The 17823-nt window shown below is 41.1% G+C and overlaps 1 protein-coding gene across 1 annotated transcript in view; it reads left to right on the top strand.

Annotated features, from left to right (window-relative positions):
• The window catches only part of LOC115145169 (BMP/retinoic acid-inducible neural-specific protein 3-like), a 68791-nt gene extending 57606 nt beyond the window's left edge, over nt 1–11185 (top strand). The window contains exons 5-9 of the mRNA XM_029686494.2: nt 4621–4726; nt 5111–5347; nt 7497–7719; nt 8656–8998; nt 9821–11185. Coding sequence (XP_029542354.1) covers nt 4621–4726; nt 5111–5347; nt 7497–7719; nt 8656–8998; nt 9821–10609 — 1698 coding nt within the window. The 3' untranslated portion in view covers nt 10610–11185. The remainder of the gene's footprint in view (nt 1–4620; nt 4727–5110; nt 5348–7496; nt 7720–8655; nt 8999–9820) is intronic.
• Nucleotides 11186–17823: the final 6638 nt, after the last annotated feature.

The following is a 17823-nucleotide window of genomic DNA, read 5'->3' as shown; positions in this document are numbered from 1 at the left end:
GTCTTAGTGCCAGCATCGGTTTGTGGTGGTAAATAGATGGCTACAAAAAATATATATGAAAAATCTCTAGGTTGATGGTCTGTCTACAGTTTTTCATGAAGTACTCTACCTCATGCAAGCAAGACATCGCGCACCAGCTATTATTGACAAATAGACACACCCCCACCCCAGACATAGCTTACCGGACATAGCTGTTCTGTCCTGCCGATGCACGGAAAACCCAGCCAAATGAATATTATGTGTCGTCGTTCAGCCACGACTCTGTGTAACGTGAGATATTGCAGTTTTCAATGTCCCGTTGGTAGGATAGTCTCGAACGGAGATCATCCAGTTTATTTTTCAGTGATTGCAGGTTGGCCAATAGAACAGATGGTAGAGGAAGTTTACACACTAGCCAATGAATTCTAACCAGGCACCCCAATCTCCGCCCCCTATTTCCATCTTTTCTTCACGCGAATGACGGGGATTTGGGCCTGGTCTCAGACAAACAGTATACCCTTCGCGTTGGACTCATGAAAGAAAATATATCTTTGGAGTTGGAGGTGAGTAATCGCTCTATTGATATCCAGAAGCTCTTTTCAGTCATAAGAGACAGTAGCAGCAACATTATGTACAAAATAAGTTACAAACAATGCCGGGGAAAAAATAGCACAGTTGGTTTGGAGCCCGTAAAACGAAAGCAATCCCCTTCGGTGCCATTGTACTGATTTACATAAGTATTCAGAACCTTTACTCAGTACTTTATTGAATCACCTTTGGCAGAGATTACAGCCTCAAGTCTTCTTGGGTATGACGCTATAAGATTGGCACACCTGTATTTGGGGAGTTTCTCCCATTTTTCTCTGCAGATCCTCTCAAGCTCTGTCAGGTTGGATGGGGAGCGTCACTGCACAGCTATTTTCAGGTCTCTCCAGAGATGTTCAGGTTCATGTCCTGGCTCTTGATGGGCCACTCAAGGACATTCAGAGACTTGTCCTGAAACCACTCCTGCGTTGTCTTGGCTGTGTACTTAGGGTTGTTGTCCTTTTGGAAGGTGAACCTTTGCCGTAGTCTTACGTCCTCAGTGCTCTGGGGCAGGTTTTTATCAAGGATCTTTCTGTACTTTGTTCCGTTCATCTTTCCCTTGAAACTGACTAGTCTCCCAGTCTCTGCCGCTGATAAACATCACCACAGCATGATGCCACCACCACCATGCTTCACCGTAGGGATGGTGACAGGTTTCTTCCAGACGTGATGCTTGGCATTCAGGCTAAAGAGTTGAATCTTGGAGAATCTTGCTTCTCATGGTCTGAGAGTATTTTACGTGGCTTTTGGCAAACTCCAAGCAGGCTGTCATGTACCTTTTACTGAGAAGTGGCTTCCGTCTGGACACTCTATCATAAAGGCCTGATTGGTGGAGTGCTGCAGCGATGGTTATCCTCCTGGAAGGTTCTCACATCTCCACGGAGTAACTCTGGAGCTCTGTCAGAGTGACCATTGGGTTCTTGGGCACATCTCTAATCAAGGCCCTTCTCCCCCGATTGCTCATTTTGGCAAGGTGGCCAGCTCTAGAAAGAGTCTTGGTGGTTCCAAACTTCTTCCATTTAAGAATGATGGAAGCCACTGTGTTCTTGGGGACCTTCAATTCCGCAGACTTTTTTGGTACCCTTCTCCAGATCTGTGCCTCGATACAATCCTGTCTCTGAGCTCTACGGACAATTCCTTCAACGGTTTGGTTTTTGCTCTGACATGCACTGTTGACTGTGGCACCTGATATAGACAGGTGTGTGCCTTTTCGAAATCGTGTCCAATCAATTGAATTTACCACAGGTAGACTCCAAGTTGTAGAAACATTTCAAGGATGATCAATGGAAACAGGATGCACCAATTTTGAGTCTCATAGGAAAGGGTCTTAATAATTATGTAAATAAGGTATCTTTAATTTTTTATGAATTTGCTAACATTTCTTAAAACCAGTTTTTGCTTTTTCGTTATTGGATATTGTGTGCAGATTAATGGGGGAAAAACATTGTATACATTTTAGAATAAGGCTGTAACGTAACAAAATGTGGAAAAGGGAAGTTTTATTTTACCTTTTCAGCTAGGCAAGTCAGTTAAGAACAAATTCTTATTTTCAATGACGGCTTAGGAACAGTGGGTTAACTGCCTTGTTCAGGGGCAGAACGACAGATTTGTACCTTGTCAGTTCGTGGATTTGAACTTGCAACCTGTGGTTGCTAGTCCACCGCTCTAACCACTAGGCTATGCTGCAGCCCCTCTATGTGGTCTGAACACTTTCCAAATGCACTGTATATTCATGTATTTTGAAATGTTTCTTACCCTACCCCCGAAAATGTGCATACACCTTTTGAAAATAGGAAAGAAAAACCTTCCCTATCCTTCATGTTTCTATATAGTGAAAGTCACAGCTGTTTCTGACAGAGCAAACTATGAATAACTACTATCAAAGCGCTCTACTACCTCAACCATAGAGCTTGTTGGGAGGTCAGGCATTTTGTATCTCAGCAGATGTGGTCACTCCTCATATAGCAAGACGCGCTGCTTTGTCTGTTCTGTTGGGAGTAACGTTAATAGTGTGTATGTATGTGTGAGTGCCGGATTTCATTTTTCAAAGGCAGAGATTAGTTCAGAGTGTCAGGTGAGAGCAGAGCGGCAGAAAGGTTGAGCAGACGGAATGATTGACAATTTCCCTGACTAAATCAATGGTGATATCCCCACCTGACCCAGACCATGGTTGGCAGTGTGTCTGCAGAATGATGAACAATGAGAAAACGTTTCTCGGCAGCGGGGCTCTCACAACACCGTGAGGATTCATATTTATTTCCACTCAGAACAGTATTGCATTATGTTCCCATTATGGCAGCATTGGATTTTTTATGTTTCCGCCCTGCTACTCAATCGATTGCTCTTTTTTGTCACAGGTGCACTGTATCCCAGCAGTCTTAAAGCTACAATCTGTACCTTTCATTTTCAGTCTAAAGTCCTGCCCCGGCACTTGCCAGTAAGTCTTGGGCACTTGTAAAAGTGCTTACCACGTCATTTAAATAACCACCTTTCCTCATATCTTCCCTCATCTTTGCTTCATCAAGCTACTGTATCATATACCTATCTATCTCCTTACCCTCTAGTGGTCATGAAGAAAAGCAGAAGCAGAGAAAGAGAAAAATAAGCTCAGCAGACTGTACTGGAACACAGCCCCTCTCTGTACTACATGTGAAACAGCAACACAGAGATACAGCTCGCCAATAATGTGCATTAAGCATTTAGTAATATACCAGAATGTATCTGCAATAAAAAAAACAGCTGCTATCCATAGAGTAAATGGATTGCCGTGCTCATCAGTCAACATTATGCCATATGGGCTATCATATATGTCATTTCAAGTAATACTCTTAATAGATTAAATAGTCAAGTGTCCCAAAACGTTGTTCCTCATTTCTACAGTCTTACCAGCAGTAAAATCCCATATGAAGGAAATTTGTGATTTACAATGTGCTGTAAATAATAATGGCAAAATCATTCCACACAGATTCTCCCCTTTCTCTGATTAGCATATTCTATTCATTTTCCTAGACACCCAGGTTTTGCTAGGTTCAAGGTTTGATTTAATAGCTCCAGAAGTTTCCCTGTATATAGTATTATCATCAGGTCCCTCTCTAGTTTTTCTCTCTGTCAGCACTCTGGGATTGTGTGTGATTGTGTAACTGATGGACTGACCCTTGATTTCTCGCCACATCCATCTGTCTCTCTGCCACCAACTGTCCTGTGACAGGCCAAACCTGGTCATGTCTCTGGGCTGACAACACTGTCCCTCTCCTACAAAGGGAGAAAAATGGCAATCAGTTAGGTGGTCTCCACCATGTAACCTCAAACAGAAAGAGAAAAGACATCTCATGTTGCAAATGAGGTAGAAAGGATGATCAGGTCTGGCAGATATGTTTTGCCATGAAAAGGTCAGGAGAGATGTCTCAGTCAATACGACAGAAAAGACCAGCCACGGCTGAGTTGTTTGAGGCCCTCCTTCAACACCACTCTGATGTTTCTCTTTTCTTTGAGTGGGAGAGAATAAGAACAGCAACGCTGCCATTTTCTCTGTGGGTGCATAAGAATGAATGTAATGAAGGAATCCATGTAATCAATTCAGTGTCTGTGGGTGGAAGGAAGGAGAAAGAGAGCGGAGGAGAGGAGAAGGCGTACTGTAAATGTGCTCTACCACTGTGCAATGTTCAGTGTCTCTCTGCTAGCTGTGATTCAGTATCTACTCAGAGCTGTGGGTGATGGTTATTAAGGGGCCTGTGTAATGTGTGTAATAGGGGCTTGGCTACAGGGGCACAGGAAGAAGGGGCACAGAAAGCAGAAAACCATGGCTGAACACTCATCTCACCAGGGAACTCACATTCTCATCACTTCATTGCATTTTCCCAGCAGAGAGCAACCTCTCTCAGAAGTGTTTCCTTTGTCACATACAGAAGTACTGTAGAAGTAGTGTTTTTCCTCCATATTTTTAGTTTCATATTTCATTTGCGCATACTGATGTAATAGTATGGCAAAGCATACAAATGTTGCTGTGATGTTATAAGGAATGTGCATTCAAAGCTTTGTATGTTTGTTGTTGCCAAGGTAACAGAGACCCGGACAGGCCCTCTCGGATGCAGTAACTATGACAACCTTGATTCTGTCAGCTCTGTTCTGGTTCAGAGTCCGGAAAACAAAGTCCACTTGCAAGGTCTGTATTATATATTTTCTTGATTACGTATTCCTAGAATGCAAATCCTGTACACCATTGTCACGCTCCACACCAGTGCTTTGGAATCAACCACAAAAAAACGATAAAAAAATATGAAATATGGTTTATAGCGCATCCTATCATAAATTCCCATACAATAGCATCTTCAAAGAGATCCACACATCCCATTACAACGATTGTATAGAGTAAAATACAGTTATTGGTATGCTCTTACATTGTTAGTCTACCAAGGCTAACAACTACACTTGCACTGCCTTGCAATTCACTCACTATAGATCACAAATTGTTGTCCTCTTATACAGTACCATAACAGTACACCTTAATGGTGGTTTTAAATCCTGGCTATGTTGTGTTGTTTTACAGGCCTACAGGTTATCCTGCCAGACTACCTGCGGGACAGTTTTGTCCAGGCTGCTCTCAGCTACATCGCCTGTAACGTGGAAGGGGGCTTCATCTGTAAGGACAATGACTGCTGGTGCAAGTGTGACCCCAAGTTCCCAGAATGCAACTGTCCCTACATGGACATCCAAGCCATGGAGGACAGCCTGCAGAGGATCACTGAGACATGGGGGACACTTTACAAGGAGTTTGAGGACTCAGGTGAAGATAAACGTTTTGGATCCTCTTTGATCTTTAGATGCTGAAACTATTAAACTTTTAATTTGATATATGAAGTGTCCAGTGCAACTCAGTTGTCATGCAGCATTTACGAAATGTCTTCAGCTAGCTTAGCTCTAAACGTAGTCGCTGCGCATGCAGTTGATAGCTTATAAATTCATATGTGGACAATCTTTGGATAGTTTTTGTAGGAGACTGTGAGCTGAGTAAAAGTGTTTTATCATATGTCACGCAATTAATGGTGGAGGGCCGTTCCTTGGTGTGTACCCCAGACATTATGATTTACGATGTAAACCGTAATGAGTCACAGTGAAACCTGGGGGACTTGGCACACGGTCTGTGTGCAGCAAATCACAACCTGATAGGATTGGATTTTTAAAAAACATCTCGAACAGATTAATTCCAGCATTTTCACATCGGTGTAATAACAACGTATGAATGAGAGCACTTAGCATAATGTTGGGATATTATTGCCTCTCTAGGTCACCCTGTTTGTGGCCACTATTTCTGAGGTGAATTCAGAATGGATGGGCCTTTTTTCTCTTCAAATATTTTTGGTGTGTGAAATATCTATAAGTGCAATTACTTTCAAAGTTGATGTTTTAAGAGCAGAGAGGAGAGTGCAGGCGTGTGAGAGTGCCAGGAATAAAGAGTTTCTCAGGTGAGGTCGTAAACATGTCCTTCGGTAAAGGATATCAAAGACGTTTCAACATTCAGCGGAATGGGATGCCAGCAGGAAGAAAATAAACCTGGAAACATGGAGCATGGCAGTACTGGAACCAATGACGTTGTTCTCCTTTGGCCTTGAGGAATGTGGCAACATGCATGAAGTGATCTTATGCTCTTTCTTTTCAAACATACAGAAAACATTTTTCCAAAAGGGTTCTTTGACCATCCCCATAGGAGAATCCTTTTTGGATCCTATTACCCACTGGGCACACACTGGTTGAATCAACTTTGTTTCCATGTAATTTCAAATTACGTAGATCCAAAGTGGAATAGACGTTGACTGAACGTCTGTGCCTAGTGGGTAGCCTTTCTTGACGGACTATTTTGTTTCAATCAAAGCATATATACTGCCTAATGGCGCACGCTGTAGATTATTAGCCACATGAGGGGGAAGAAATGAAACTCCTCAGCTTCAGATTAGAAATGACTGAGGAGGTGTTTTTGGTGTAACATATTATACTGTAGGTGTCTATGCTACAGTATGCTATCATATTTGGTTCTGCTAGGCTATGTAAAATTCTAATTCATCATTGTGTGATCTTGTGAGACATTGATTCAGCTTTTATCTAACTTTAGGCTACTAAATTAACACAATTGTGAGAAGTGATAATAATCATAAGTGATGAGAAGGATTATTAGGCGTATGCAACAGTTCTTGATTAAGGTTACTTTAAGCGATTTGAGCGCCTTTGAATCATGGTGCTGAAAGGACAGCACCATAACCAAGTGGTCGTTCTGGGTTCCATTGCGCAGGAGGGGGTCTGTGGAGTTTTATGAACTTCAGGGCAGACATGCTGTGAATTTGGATCCTAGATATTGTTGGTGTGATAAGGTTCATGCAGTGGATGAGTTTGTCTGCATACGCAATTGAGGTGGTGCATTTCTGTAAGCTAAGCACATGCACAGTAGGGCGAGTTCAAGTGAGTTGTATATGTGCCCCAAATCCATAACACAATGTTTTGAGGACAAATGTTTCAGCAACCCCTGGTAGAGTTTCCTGTCTGTGGCTGTTCTTGTCATGGTGGATTTGGCCTGCTCAAAGTTGTCAAGCCTCTGACCGTTGGGCCTCTGCACACACGCCTACAGATATTCATCTCTCCAGAGAGAGAGACTACAGGGAAGAAACCACAATTGTCGTACCTGTAGGCTGCTATAGCCTACATATCTATTTAGTTTGTCATTCTTTTGTTTTCATGGAATTTTTGCGGTGTGACATATTATTTATTTAGAGTTGCCCAGAATACTTTTTTACATTACCAACTCCATGTATTCTCAAATTGAAAAGTGATGGAGCACGGTCCCCTCACGCTACGGCAGCACTAGATCCCTATTCACCTGGCCATATTCATGACATGTTAATTTCAAAACAATCACCTTTTCATTTTCACTCTCTTTCTGCCAGATGAGTTCAAGACCTTTCTGACGAGGCTCCCGCAGAACTTCTTCCTGAACGTGACGACAATCCAGCACCTGTGGTCGTTGGATGGCGTTTTCCAGTGGCGCTACGAGCAGCTGGAGAACAGCATGAGAGTGCTCTTCAGACGAGCCCAAAGAGTGGTGTTCAAGCTATTCAGCCTCAGCAAGAGGTGTCAGAGGCAGCCTCACATCCGTCTACCCAGAGAACTGTGAGAGTCCCACTCTGCTCCCACATTACACCTCTTACCACTGAGCCCCAATTACACTTTAATCACCCATCCAGGAAGCTGATAGCAATCCTCTCCATCTACCCCTGTGTGAGTGGGAGAAACAGGAGGCAAGCCAAGCAGTGTTTATCTACGTTATTACTGCCGTTGTGAGGAAAATGTAAAGCACTATACTTATTTTGTGACTATAGACTGTGGAGAGAGGGAGTGGAATGTTTGTCATTTTGACTGGGAGGCTCCCCTACATGCCTTTAGTTCGCAGTGCTTTACACAGACGAGAGATGCGTGATTGATATAACTTCCAGGGGCCAGTTCCACTGCTGACAATTATGAAGGAATAATCTGCAGGGAGACGGCGGCTCAGTTTTATACAGCGAGTAATAATACGAATTCAGAATTGGTTTAAACTACACTTTGTGTTCAGACAGGCAGCCCAATTTTGATATTTGTTTCACTAATTGGTCTTTTAGAAAATCAGATCAGCTCTGAAAAAAAATCTGATGTGAAAAAATTTGATGTGATTGGTCAAAAGACCAATTTGTGGAAAAAATATCATGATTGGGATAGTTTTGCGACCGCAGCCTTTTTGCTCAAACTTAGTCCAAAAACTTAGTCCAAATTATGCAGGTTTACTTTCTGCATGTCTATTTCACAGATGAAGCAATATGTTTGTCTCTTTGTAAAGATTTTTTACAATACTACAAACAAACAAAATTGCAGAATGCATTAATGGTATATGTTTGTTTAAATGAACTCAAACATGCATTATTAGTTCCTGGTAAGAGTAACTGTTACTAAGTACAATTGCACAGATTTTTTTTTATACAATATACCAATTAAACTCAACACAATTTTCATTCACCTACTGTATTGCCATCCTTTGTTATATTCCATTGTGTCTCTCTGTCTCCGTCCCAGGCCCCAGTCCTACTGGCTGAGTCACTTCCAGTCTCTCCTCTACTGTTCTGAGAACAACCAGCTGGGTTCGTTCTCTGAAGAGCTCCACAGCTGTACCTGCAGCTACGAGCACAGCCCTTGCCAGCTGTCCCCGCCATGTGCCATTGGAGAGGGCCCCGCCTGCGCAGCCTGTGCCCTAGACAACCACACCCGCTGTGGAAGCTGCAACCCTGGATATGGCCTAACCCAGGGGGTCTGCAGACCCATGGTGGCTGACTCTACAGAGAACTACCTGGGCTTTGAGACAGACCTACAGGACCTGGAGCTGAGATACCTGCTACAGAGGGCTGACCGTAGGCTGGAGGTAAATACAGTGCCTTCAGAAAGTATTTATATCCCTTGACTTATTCCACATTTTGTTGTGTTACAGCCAAATTTATTAAATTAACGTTTTGCGCACATCAACACACAATACCCCATAATGACAAAGTGAAACATGTAAACAATTATTTTTGCAAATGTATTGAAAATGAAATACATATATCTAATTTACGTAAGTATTCACACCCCTGAGTCAATACTTTGTAGAAGCAGCTTTGGGATTGATTACAGCTGTGAGTCTTTCTGGGTAAGTCTCTAAGAGCTTTCCACACCTGGATTGTGCAGAATTTGCCCATTATTGTTTTCAACGTTGTTCAAGCTCTGTCAAATTAGTTGTTGTTTATTGCTAGACAACCATTTTCAGGTCTTGTCATAGACTTTCAAGTAGAGTTAACTCAAAACAATAACTTGGCCACTCAGGAAAATTCACTTTCTTGGTAAGCAACTACATTTTAGATTTGGCCTTGTGTTTTAGGTTATTGTCCTGCTGAAAGGTAAATTTGTATTCCAATGTCTGGTAGAAAGAAGACTGAACCAGGTTTTCCTCTAGGACTTTTCCTGTGCTTAGCTCCATTCTGTTTCTTTTTTTATCCTGAAAAACTCCCCAGTCCTTAACGATTACAAGCAAACTTAACATTTTGTGTTCAGGACATAAAATAAATTGGTTTGTCAAAGATTTTGCAGTATTACTTTAGTGCCTTATTGCATATGAGGATGCATGTTTTGTAATATTCCGTACGATCTTGAGAAAGTAGATAGACATATTGTTCTAAAAACTTAAACAACCATGAATATGTCCTTCCAGGTCCACGCCATCTTCATCAGTAATGACATGCGTCTGAACAGCTGGTTCGACCCGTCCTGGAGGAAGAGGATGCTGCTGACTCTGAAGAGCAACAAGTACAAGTCCAACCTGGTCCACATGCTGCTGGGCGTGTCTCTCCAGATCTGCCTGACCAAGAACAGCACCCTGGAGCCTGTCCTCACCCTCTACATCAACCCCTTTGGAGGCAGCCACTCTGAGAGCTGGTACATTCCCGTCAGTGAGAACAGCTTCCCAGACTGGACAGCCACCAAACTGGACCTGCCCCTGGAATGCTTTAACTGGACCCTGACACTGGGCAACAAGTGGAAGACCTTCTTCGAGACTATCCACATCTACCTGCGGAGCCGGATAAAGACGCAAGGCGGTGGAGGACCGGCAGGGGCGGTGAACGACAGCCTCTACTATGAGCCATTAGAAATTCTGGATTCTTCTCGGAATCTGGGCTACATGAAGATCAACAGCATCCAGGTGTTTGGCTACAGTATGCACTTTGACCCAGAAGCGATCCGCGACCTGATCCTGCAGCTGGACTACCCGCACACCCAGGGTTCCCAGGACACGGCCTTGCTGCAGCTGCTGGAGATCAGGGACCGGGTCAACCGACTGTCCCCTCCAGGTCAGCAGAGACTGGATCTGTTCTCCTGTCTGCTCAGACACCGGCTCAAACTGACCGCTGGCGAGGTGGTCCGCATACATGCCTCACTGCAGGCCTTTAGCAACCGCCTGCCCAACTCTCTGGATTACGAGACAACCAAGCTGTGTAGTTAACAGTTACTAGGGGACGACTGGGGGACGTTAAAGATAAACGGCTACAAGGGTGAACTATTGGACAGCAGAATGGTGTACTGGTACAGTATTTTGGCTTTCAGTGGTTTGTTGATTCTCTGGATTACAAGACTGTAAAACTATGTAGTAAATGGAGCAGTTGGATGAGAAGGACAACTGAATAATGTTGTTTGGCTTTCAGTTTTGTGGCGACTCAATGACCTGGGAGGTGCTGATAGCCGGTGTTTTTTGTCGAGAGAAGTCACACGCAAACTCCTGACATCTGAAAACAAAAGCAGATCTAGAAATTGATATATTTAACACTCTCTCCACATCCATTTGACCATCTTGTTTAAATTCAACCCTTCTCATTTATACAGTATATACTGAAGCCAACTGGAGGAACTTTTTAAGAAACATGGTACAGTCTGTTTGTTTGTAACTCTTTTATATGTTATTTTGCTTATGTGACCGTGCACTTTCCATAATGACCAGAATACAGTGGTGTCAGTCAGTTTTGTAGATGACTTGTTATTAAAACATAATGGATTAACAACTGGGGATATTTTTTGTCAAACTTACTTAGAGCCGAGGAACAGCTGTTATCACATCTCATTGTAAGACATTCAACACATTAATCGCAGGAATTGAAACCACTTAAACTGAGTGAATGAAATTAAACATGATAGAGGAGTTTGATCAAATCATCAGGAATCTCTATTACTCTCATTTATGTGGTTCGTGTATGACTTGTGACCAAGCTTCTTTATCCTAATTGATTAGTAGACTTTGTTAAAGGAACAATTGAAGCCCTAATTATTTTACAAAAAACCATAGGTTATGCACAGTGAATGTGCACACACACACGAACACACATACTACAGATGCTGAAAGAAGTGAACAAAGCTGAGTTTGTCGTAAGACTGGTTCCATTTGGGTCATGGCTAGAAACACACAGGGTGAATTTTTGTATTTATTTATCTGAAAGCAGATTGAATTGGAGCAGATCAGTAGACAGTCAGTAGACACTCAGATCAGTAGACACTCACAACTGCCCTCTAGAACCAGGAGTGATGCCCCTCTACTTTACTTGGCCACAGATCCATACCTGCAGTATTAAATGCCAGGACTATAAGGTGTCAGATCTCATTTACTAACATGGCCTGTGTCTCATGGCTTGTCTGTCCAGGGGAGCGGTCACACACCTATGAAGGTCAATGGCTGGAACCTCCATTTGTCTGCTCCTCTTATCAAATCCTTCTCATGTCATAAGATAAAATCCAAGAAGGGTAACACGGATGAACATGGATTGATGCTGAGGTGTGTGCTGGATGTATAACTGAATTTCAGGGTGTCCTTTGGATGCAGGAGTGTCAGAACATGGCCACTGTGAAGAGATGGAAAAAGCAAGGTCCTGATTGTCTTTTTGGTCTTTACAAGTAAATTATTTCCCCGAAAACCATCAGAACACTTTATCCACCTACTCCTGGTTAACATGTCCCATTAAAGGTGAGACAGAGAACAGACGAAAACTTTACATCCCATCATCTCACATCAACCCGCCAACAAATTAAACCTTTTCCTCTCACAGTAAGTGAGCCAGGGATGCTGGAGTAAAAAGAAAAAACAGAGGAAAATTAATTCTGTCTGCCCATTTATTCTTTCTGAGGTAAAAATGAAAAGATTACCAGGTAGGTGACTATAATTATGATGTTTAACAGCCCTCTGTTCGTTCTGCAATTACCAGGCTCAGTTCTATAGCCCATCCTGGCGAGGCTGGCCATAATTCATTATTGAGAGCTTGTAAATTGTTTTTATCCGTACTGTGTGGTCCCGCCATGTCCCCTATGAGACACTGAGTGGGCAGAGGAGAGACAAGGCTTTGATGAAGGAAGGTCTGACCTTTAATGAGATGTCAATCAAAAGTGTCAGATATAATAACTTTGCTCATGTACTGTATGACTGTCCTGTTGCAACTAGATTGCATACTTTTATGCTTTTACTGTTGATAACGCAGTTCTTTTTCTAAACGACATTTTTCTTAATAAGACATGGCTGCCCATAGAAGAGAGACATTTCATTATTCTGAAATAGGTCATTATGATGTTATGATAGATGTAAAAGAAAGACGTGTTAGTTACCCCTGTCACAGACACAATCATAACATTTGCTACACTGACCAATTTTCATGCACTCCACATTATACCATGTTGGAAATGCATTCACACATTCGATTATACATTCAAGTAATTTAGCATAGTTGAATTTCTAATGTAAGATCAAAGAGTGTAATAATGAAGTGAACGGTGCTGCTTGGTCTGTTAAATTGAACATATTTAGTATTTTTTTAATTAGTCTATGTAATTATGATGGTGCCACATAATCCACATCCCCATTATGAGGAAAAATGCATTTTGCATCATCATCATGATGATGTGGCCAGAGACACTTAGCTTCTTGAAAGTCCAGTAACTTGACAACTTGACTGCTGACATGCAAAACATTTTGGGACTGTATCAACAGTGGACAAAAGAAAAACACATTTTAAAACCATTGTACTATGATACAGGAAGTAAGATCCCAGGTTTCTCTTTGAAAAAAGTCCCCTCGTGGGGACTTTGCAGTTAACTGGGAAAAGCAAACACAAGAGGAGGCAAAAGGTAACCGTCACCGGCCGATAAATCAATAGTCTGCTTCATTACCTGGGAGAACAAAAGGCTCTGCAAAGAGATCGATAATTCTTCTGAGGAGGCTCCTCTGGCATTTTGTCCCCCCTCCGATCCCCCTTCCCGCCACCTGTCCCCCCGGACTAGACGAGACTAGATCAGCACCCATTACTGAGATGGCAGTTTCCGCCCGGCATGGTTTGTATAATCACAAATCAATCCTGACTTTTAGTTCCAACGATGATGCATTGTAAAATGACATTAGTTCAGGTGTCTGGCTAGCAATCGCCATTGCTTAGCCACTCAGGCTGTGAACACAAAACCCTCAAACGTGAGGGATTCTTAAAAGTTGGGACAATCATTTTCCAGCAGGGAAACGTGCGTTTTTATAGTTGAACGTTTTGTTGCATTTCGTAGCATTATTTGAGAAAAAATATGAGTTAGGGGAAAGATTGTTAAGGATTGTTCTAATGTTCAACATTATTAATTTCCATGGCGGCTCTGTGAAATGTCTGGAGCAAAGGATGACAATTTCAAACTCTTCCCCCCCAAAAAATGTAAATTCTAAAAACTGGCAACAATGAATATGAACTTAAACAAGGGTATCATGTAGCATCTTTCAGTAGCCCTTTCTGACTTAAAGGAATATTTCTCTCAAAACTGTGATTCCTAAAGAAATGGTGGTTTGTGGTTACTCTGTCAGATTTGTCTAAACTCCTGAATGAATCAAGTTTGAGCAGGGTCAGATACAGTATAAGGACCCCTTCTTCATGTCCTCATTACATGTAGTGCAACAAGACCACTCATGGTCTGTAAAGTTCTCTACTTTCGATAGATTTAAACAAACAATGTTGAAATCACTATTGTCACATCCATAAACTGTCAACTCCATCTCCCTGACAGATTAAGATAGGTTTTAGTCATAAAGCAACTGAGGAAAAACTAAATTGCAACTGTTTATACCACTTGAATGAAGAAAAACATAATGATATTCAATTCTGACTGATTTTTGTCAAACATCAACTCTGAGTGCTGTAAGATCTAACAGAATTGTTGTTTTTATTGGGAATTTCCAAATAAAAAAAATATATTTAGAGCAAAATATGTCTGTTTCAAGTATTTGTTGTCAGCTCCGTCAGTGGCTTGTCAACTGTAGTGTAGCAGGTCAAGAGCTTCAAGTTCCTCGGTGTCCAGATCACTAAGGAATTATCATGGTCCACACACACCGACACAGTCGTAAAGAAGGCACGACAATGCCTCTTCTCCCCCAGGAGGCTGAAAAGATTTGTCATGTGCCTTCAGATTCTAAAATATTTCTACAGCTGCATCGAAAGCATCTTCAGCTTCTACCTCCAAGCTACAAGATTGCTGAATAGTTAACCAATGGCTACCCTCATTGACCTCTTTTGCACAATTATTTTGACTCATTGCAGACGCTGCTGCTACTGTTTATCTGTCCTGATGCCTAGACACTTTATCCCCACTTACAGTGCCTTCAGAAAGCATTAATGCCCCATGACTTGTTCCATGTTTTGTTGTGTTACAGCCTGAATTAAAAATGGATTCAATAATGACAATTTTACTAATTGATCGAAAGTTAAATACAGAAATATCTCATTTACCATTGAGATATTACATGTTAGAATCACGTTTGGCAGTCATTCTGGGTAATTCTCTAAAGAGCTTTGCACACCAGAATTGTATAATATTTGCATATTAATTATTTAAAAAATATTCAAGTTCATTGTTGGTCATTGCCAGAGAGCTATTTCCAAGTCTTGCCATAGATTTTCAAGCCAATATAAGTCAAAACTATAACTAGACCTCTCAGGAACATTCAATGTCGTCTTCGCAAGCAAATCCAGTGTATTTTTGGCCTTTGGGTTTTAGGTTGTTGTCCTGGTGAAAGGCAAATTTGTCTCCCAGAGTCTGTTGGAAAGCAGACTGAACCAGGTTTTTCTACAGGATTTTCCCTGTGCTTAGCTCTATTCCGTTTTCTTTTATTTAAAAAACTCCCCAGTCCTTGCCGATGACAAGCATAGCCATAACATGATGCAGCCACCACCATGTTTGAAAATATACAAACGCTATTATTTCCCACAATGTGAGTCCATGCAGCTTATTATGTGACTTATTTACGACATTTCTACTACTGAAATGATTTGCCATAGCACATTTGTAAAAACATCTAGAAACATTATTCCATTTTGACATTATGGTGTATTGTTTGTGGGCCAGTGACACAAAAGTCTCAATCGTATCCAATTTAAATTCAGGCTGTAACACAACAAAATATGGAAAACGTCAATGGATGTGAATACACTGTATATGTTTACATACCCTACATTATTCATCTCATATGCATACGTATATACTGTACTCTATATCATCTACTGCATCCTTATGTAATACATGTATCACTAGCCACTTTAACTATGCCACTTTGTTTACATACTCATCTCATATGTATATACTGTACTAGATACCATCTACTGTATCTTGCCTATGCTGCTCTGTACCATCACTCATTCATATATCTTTATGTACATATTCTTTATCCCCTTACACTTGTGTCTATAAGGTAGTAGTTTTGGAATTGTTAGCTAGATTACTTGTTGGTTATTACTGCATTGTCGGAACTAGAAGCACAAGCATTTCGCTACACTCGCATTAACATCTGCTAACCATGTGTATGTGACAAATACAATTTGATTTGATTTGATTTGATTTATGTGCATATCTACCTCAATTACCTCGTGCCCCTGCACATCGACTTGGTACTGGTAACCAAGTATAGCCAAGTTATTGTTGCTTATTTTGTATTTATTCCTCATGTAATTATTTTTCTATTTATCTTTTTTCTCTCTTTATTCTTGGGAAGGGCGCATAAGTAAGCCTTTTACTGTTAGTCTACACCCGTTATTTACAAAGCATGTGACGAATTCAATTTGATTTACAATTGAACTGCGTCACTGATGGCTAACCCTCTTAAAATTGATTTTTTTTGTAAATAATCTGAAATAATATTTTAATCACTATTCTGCAACATATGCTTCAACTATTTAAGTATTGCTGTGCTAGATCTAAGGTATAATGTTTTATTTATACACTTTGTTCTATCTTCTGAATCTAAAAAAAACATGCCAAAATGCTAACAAAATTAGCCCTGGAGCATCATATAAGTTACAAATAATCAATCAAGGCCTTTAAACACTTATTGGACAATAAATGTACAAATTAAATCCTTATTATGGTGTCTTTACACGGTATAACGTGATTAATCCATTGTAAAAAGGTTTCATTTGGGCTATGGTGTGTTAATAGTTTTTCAATCAGGTCACATGGTTTTAAAAACTCCAGGGAAAACTCCTGGCCTTGGGGAGGATCAAAACCTTGTCAAACTGCAGCAACCTTGTACTTGTTCCTATTAATTATATTTTAATGAAGGACTAGGGGGTTTCCTATATACAGACACAGAGACGCTAATGTTTAGTTGTATGGGCTGCTATATTTATGTAAGAACCTTTGCTTGTATCTGTCGGGAGTGATGTGTTATCACGCTTGCTAAATAAATACCGGAGGAAAGTTGAGAGCACACCTTGAGCTTTTTGTGTTGTGCCTGACCTGTGATTTCCGTGAATCTGATTGGTCAAGACACGCAAAGAGGCTGCAGCAGCACACCGTTGTGAAGGACAGAGAAATTGTGTGCAAGTTCACAAATCACGAGGCAAATCAGAAAAAGAAACAGCACTTTGCCCCTCTTTTAACAATTTACTTCAATATGTTTTATTAAACTAAATCGAAAGTGGTGTGGAGCTGCAACATCTGATTGAAAAATGTTGTGGCAAATGCCGTCTCACAACACTTTTTCCAGTGGTCCTGCTAACGAAGTTAACATAAATCCAGTTAGTTGCCTTTTATGAAATGTAAGAATTAGGTTGTTCCTTTGCATGGTCTGATAGCTGATACTTTGGTCTATCAAAATATACATTTCTCAAATGTTGTTAATATTAAGAATAACATTTGTGAAAAAAATTGATTGTTCCGTCTTTCAAGAATCCCTGAGCTACAGGTAACTTCCAAAATAATGGAAACACATGATTAAATGAGGAATACAAAGTATATTGAAAGCAGGTGCTTCCACACAGGTATGGTTCCTGAGTTAATTAAGAAATTAACATCCCATCATGCATAGGGTCATGTATAAAAATGCTTATCAGGCCATTTAGCCATTATTTTGGGTACCATAGCTATGCACCCATAGCATGATAATGCCTCAATCCACAGGGCACGAGTGGTCACTGAATGGTTTGATGAGCATGAAAACGATGTAAACCATATGGCACGGCCATCTCAGTCACCAGAGACGTCTGTGGCATTTAAATACTTATGGGAGATTCCGGAGTGGTGCCTGAAACATAGTTTTCCACTACCATTAACAAAACACCAAATTATGGAATTTCTTGTATAATCTATTCCAAGGTGCATTGAAGCTGTTCCGACTCGTGGTGACCAAACGCCCTATTAACACACTTATGTTGGTGTTTCCTT

This window comes from Oncorhynchus nerka, linkage group LG17 (genome assembly GCF_034236695.1).
Source record: "Oncorhynchus nerka isolate Pitt River linkage group LG17, Oner_Uvic_2.0, whole genome shotgun sequence".
Lineage (NCBI taxonomy): Eukaryota > Metazoa > Chordata > Actinopteri > Salmoniformes > Salmonidae > Oncorhynchus > Oncorhynchus nerka.
The sequence above is the reverse complement of the archived record's forward strand: the minus strand, read 5'-3'. Positions and strand labels throughout refer to the sequence as shown.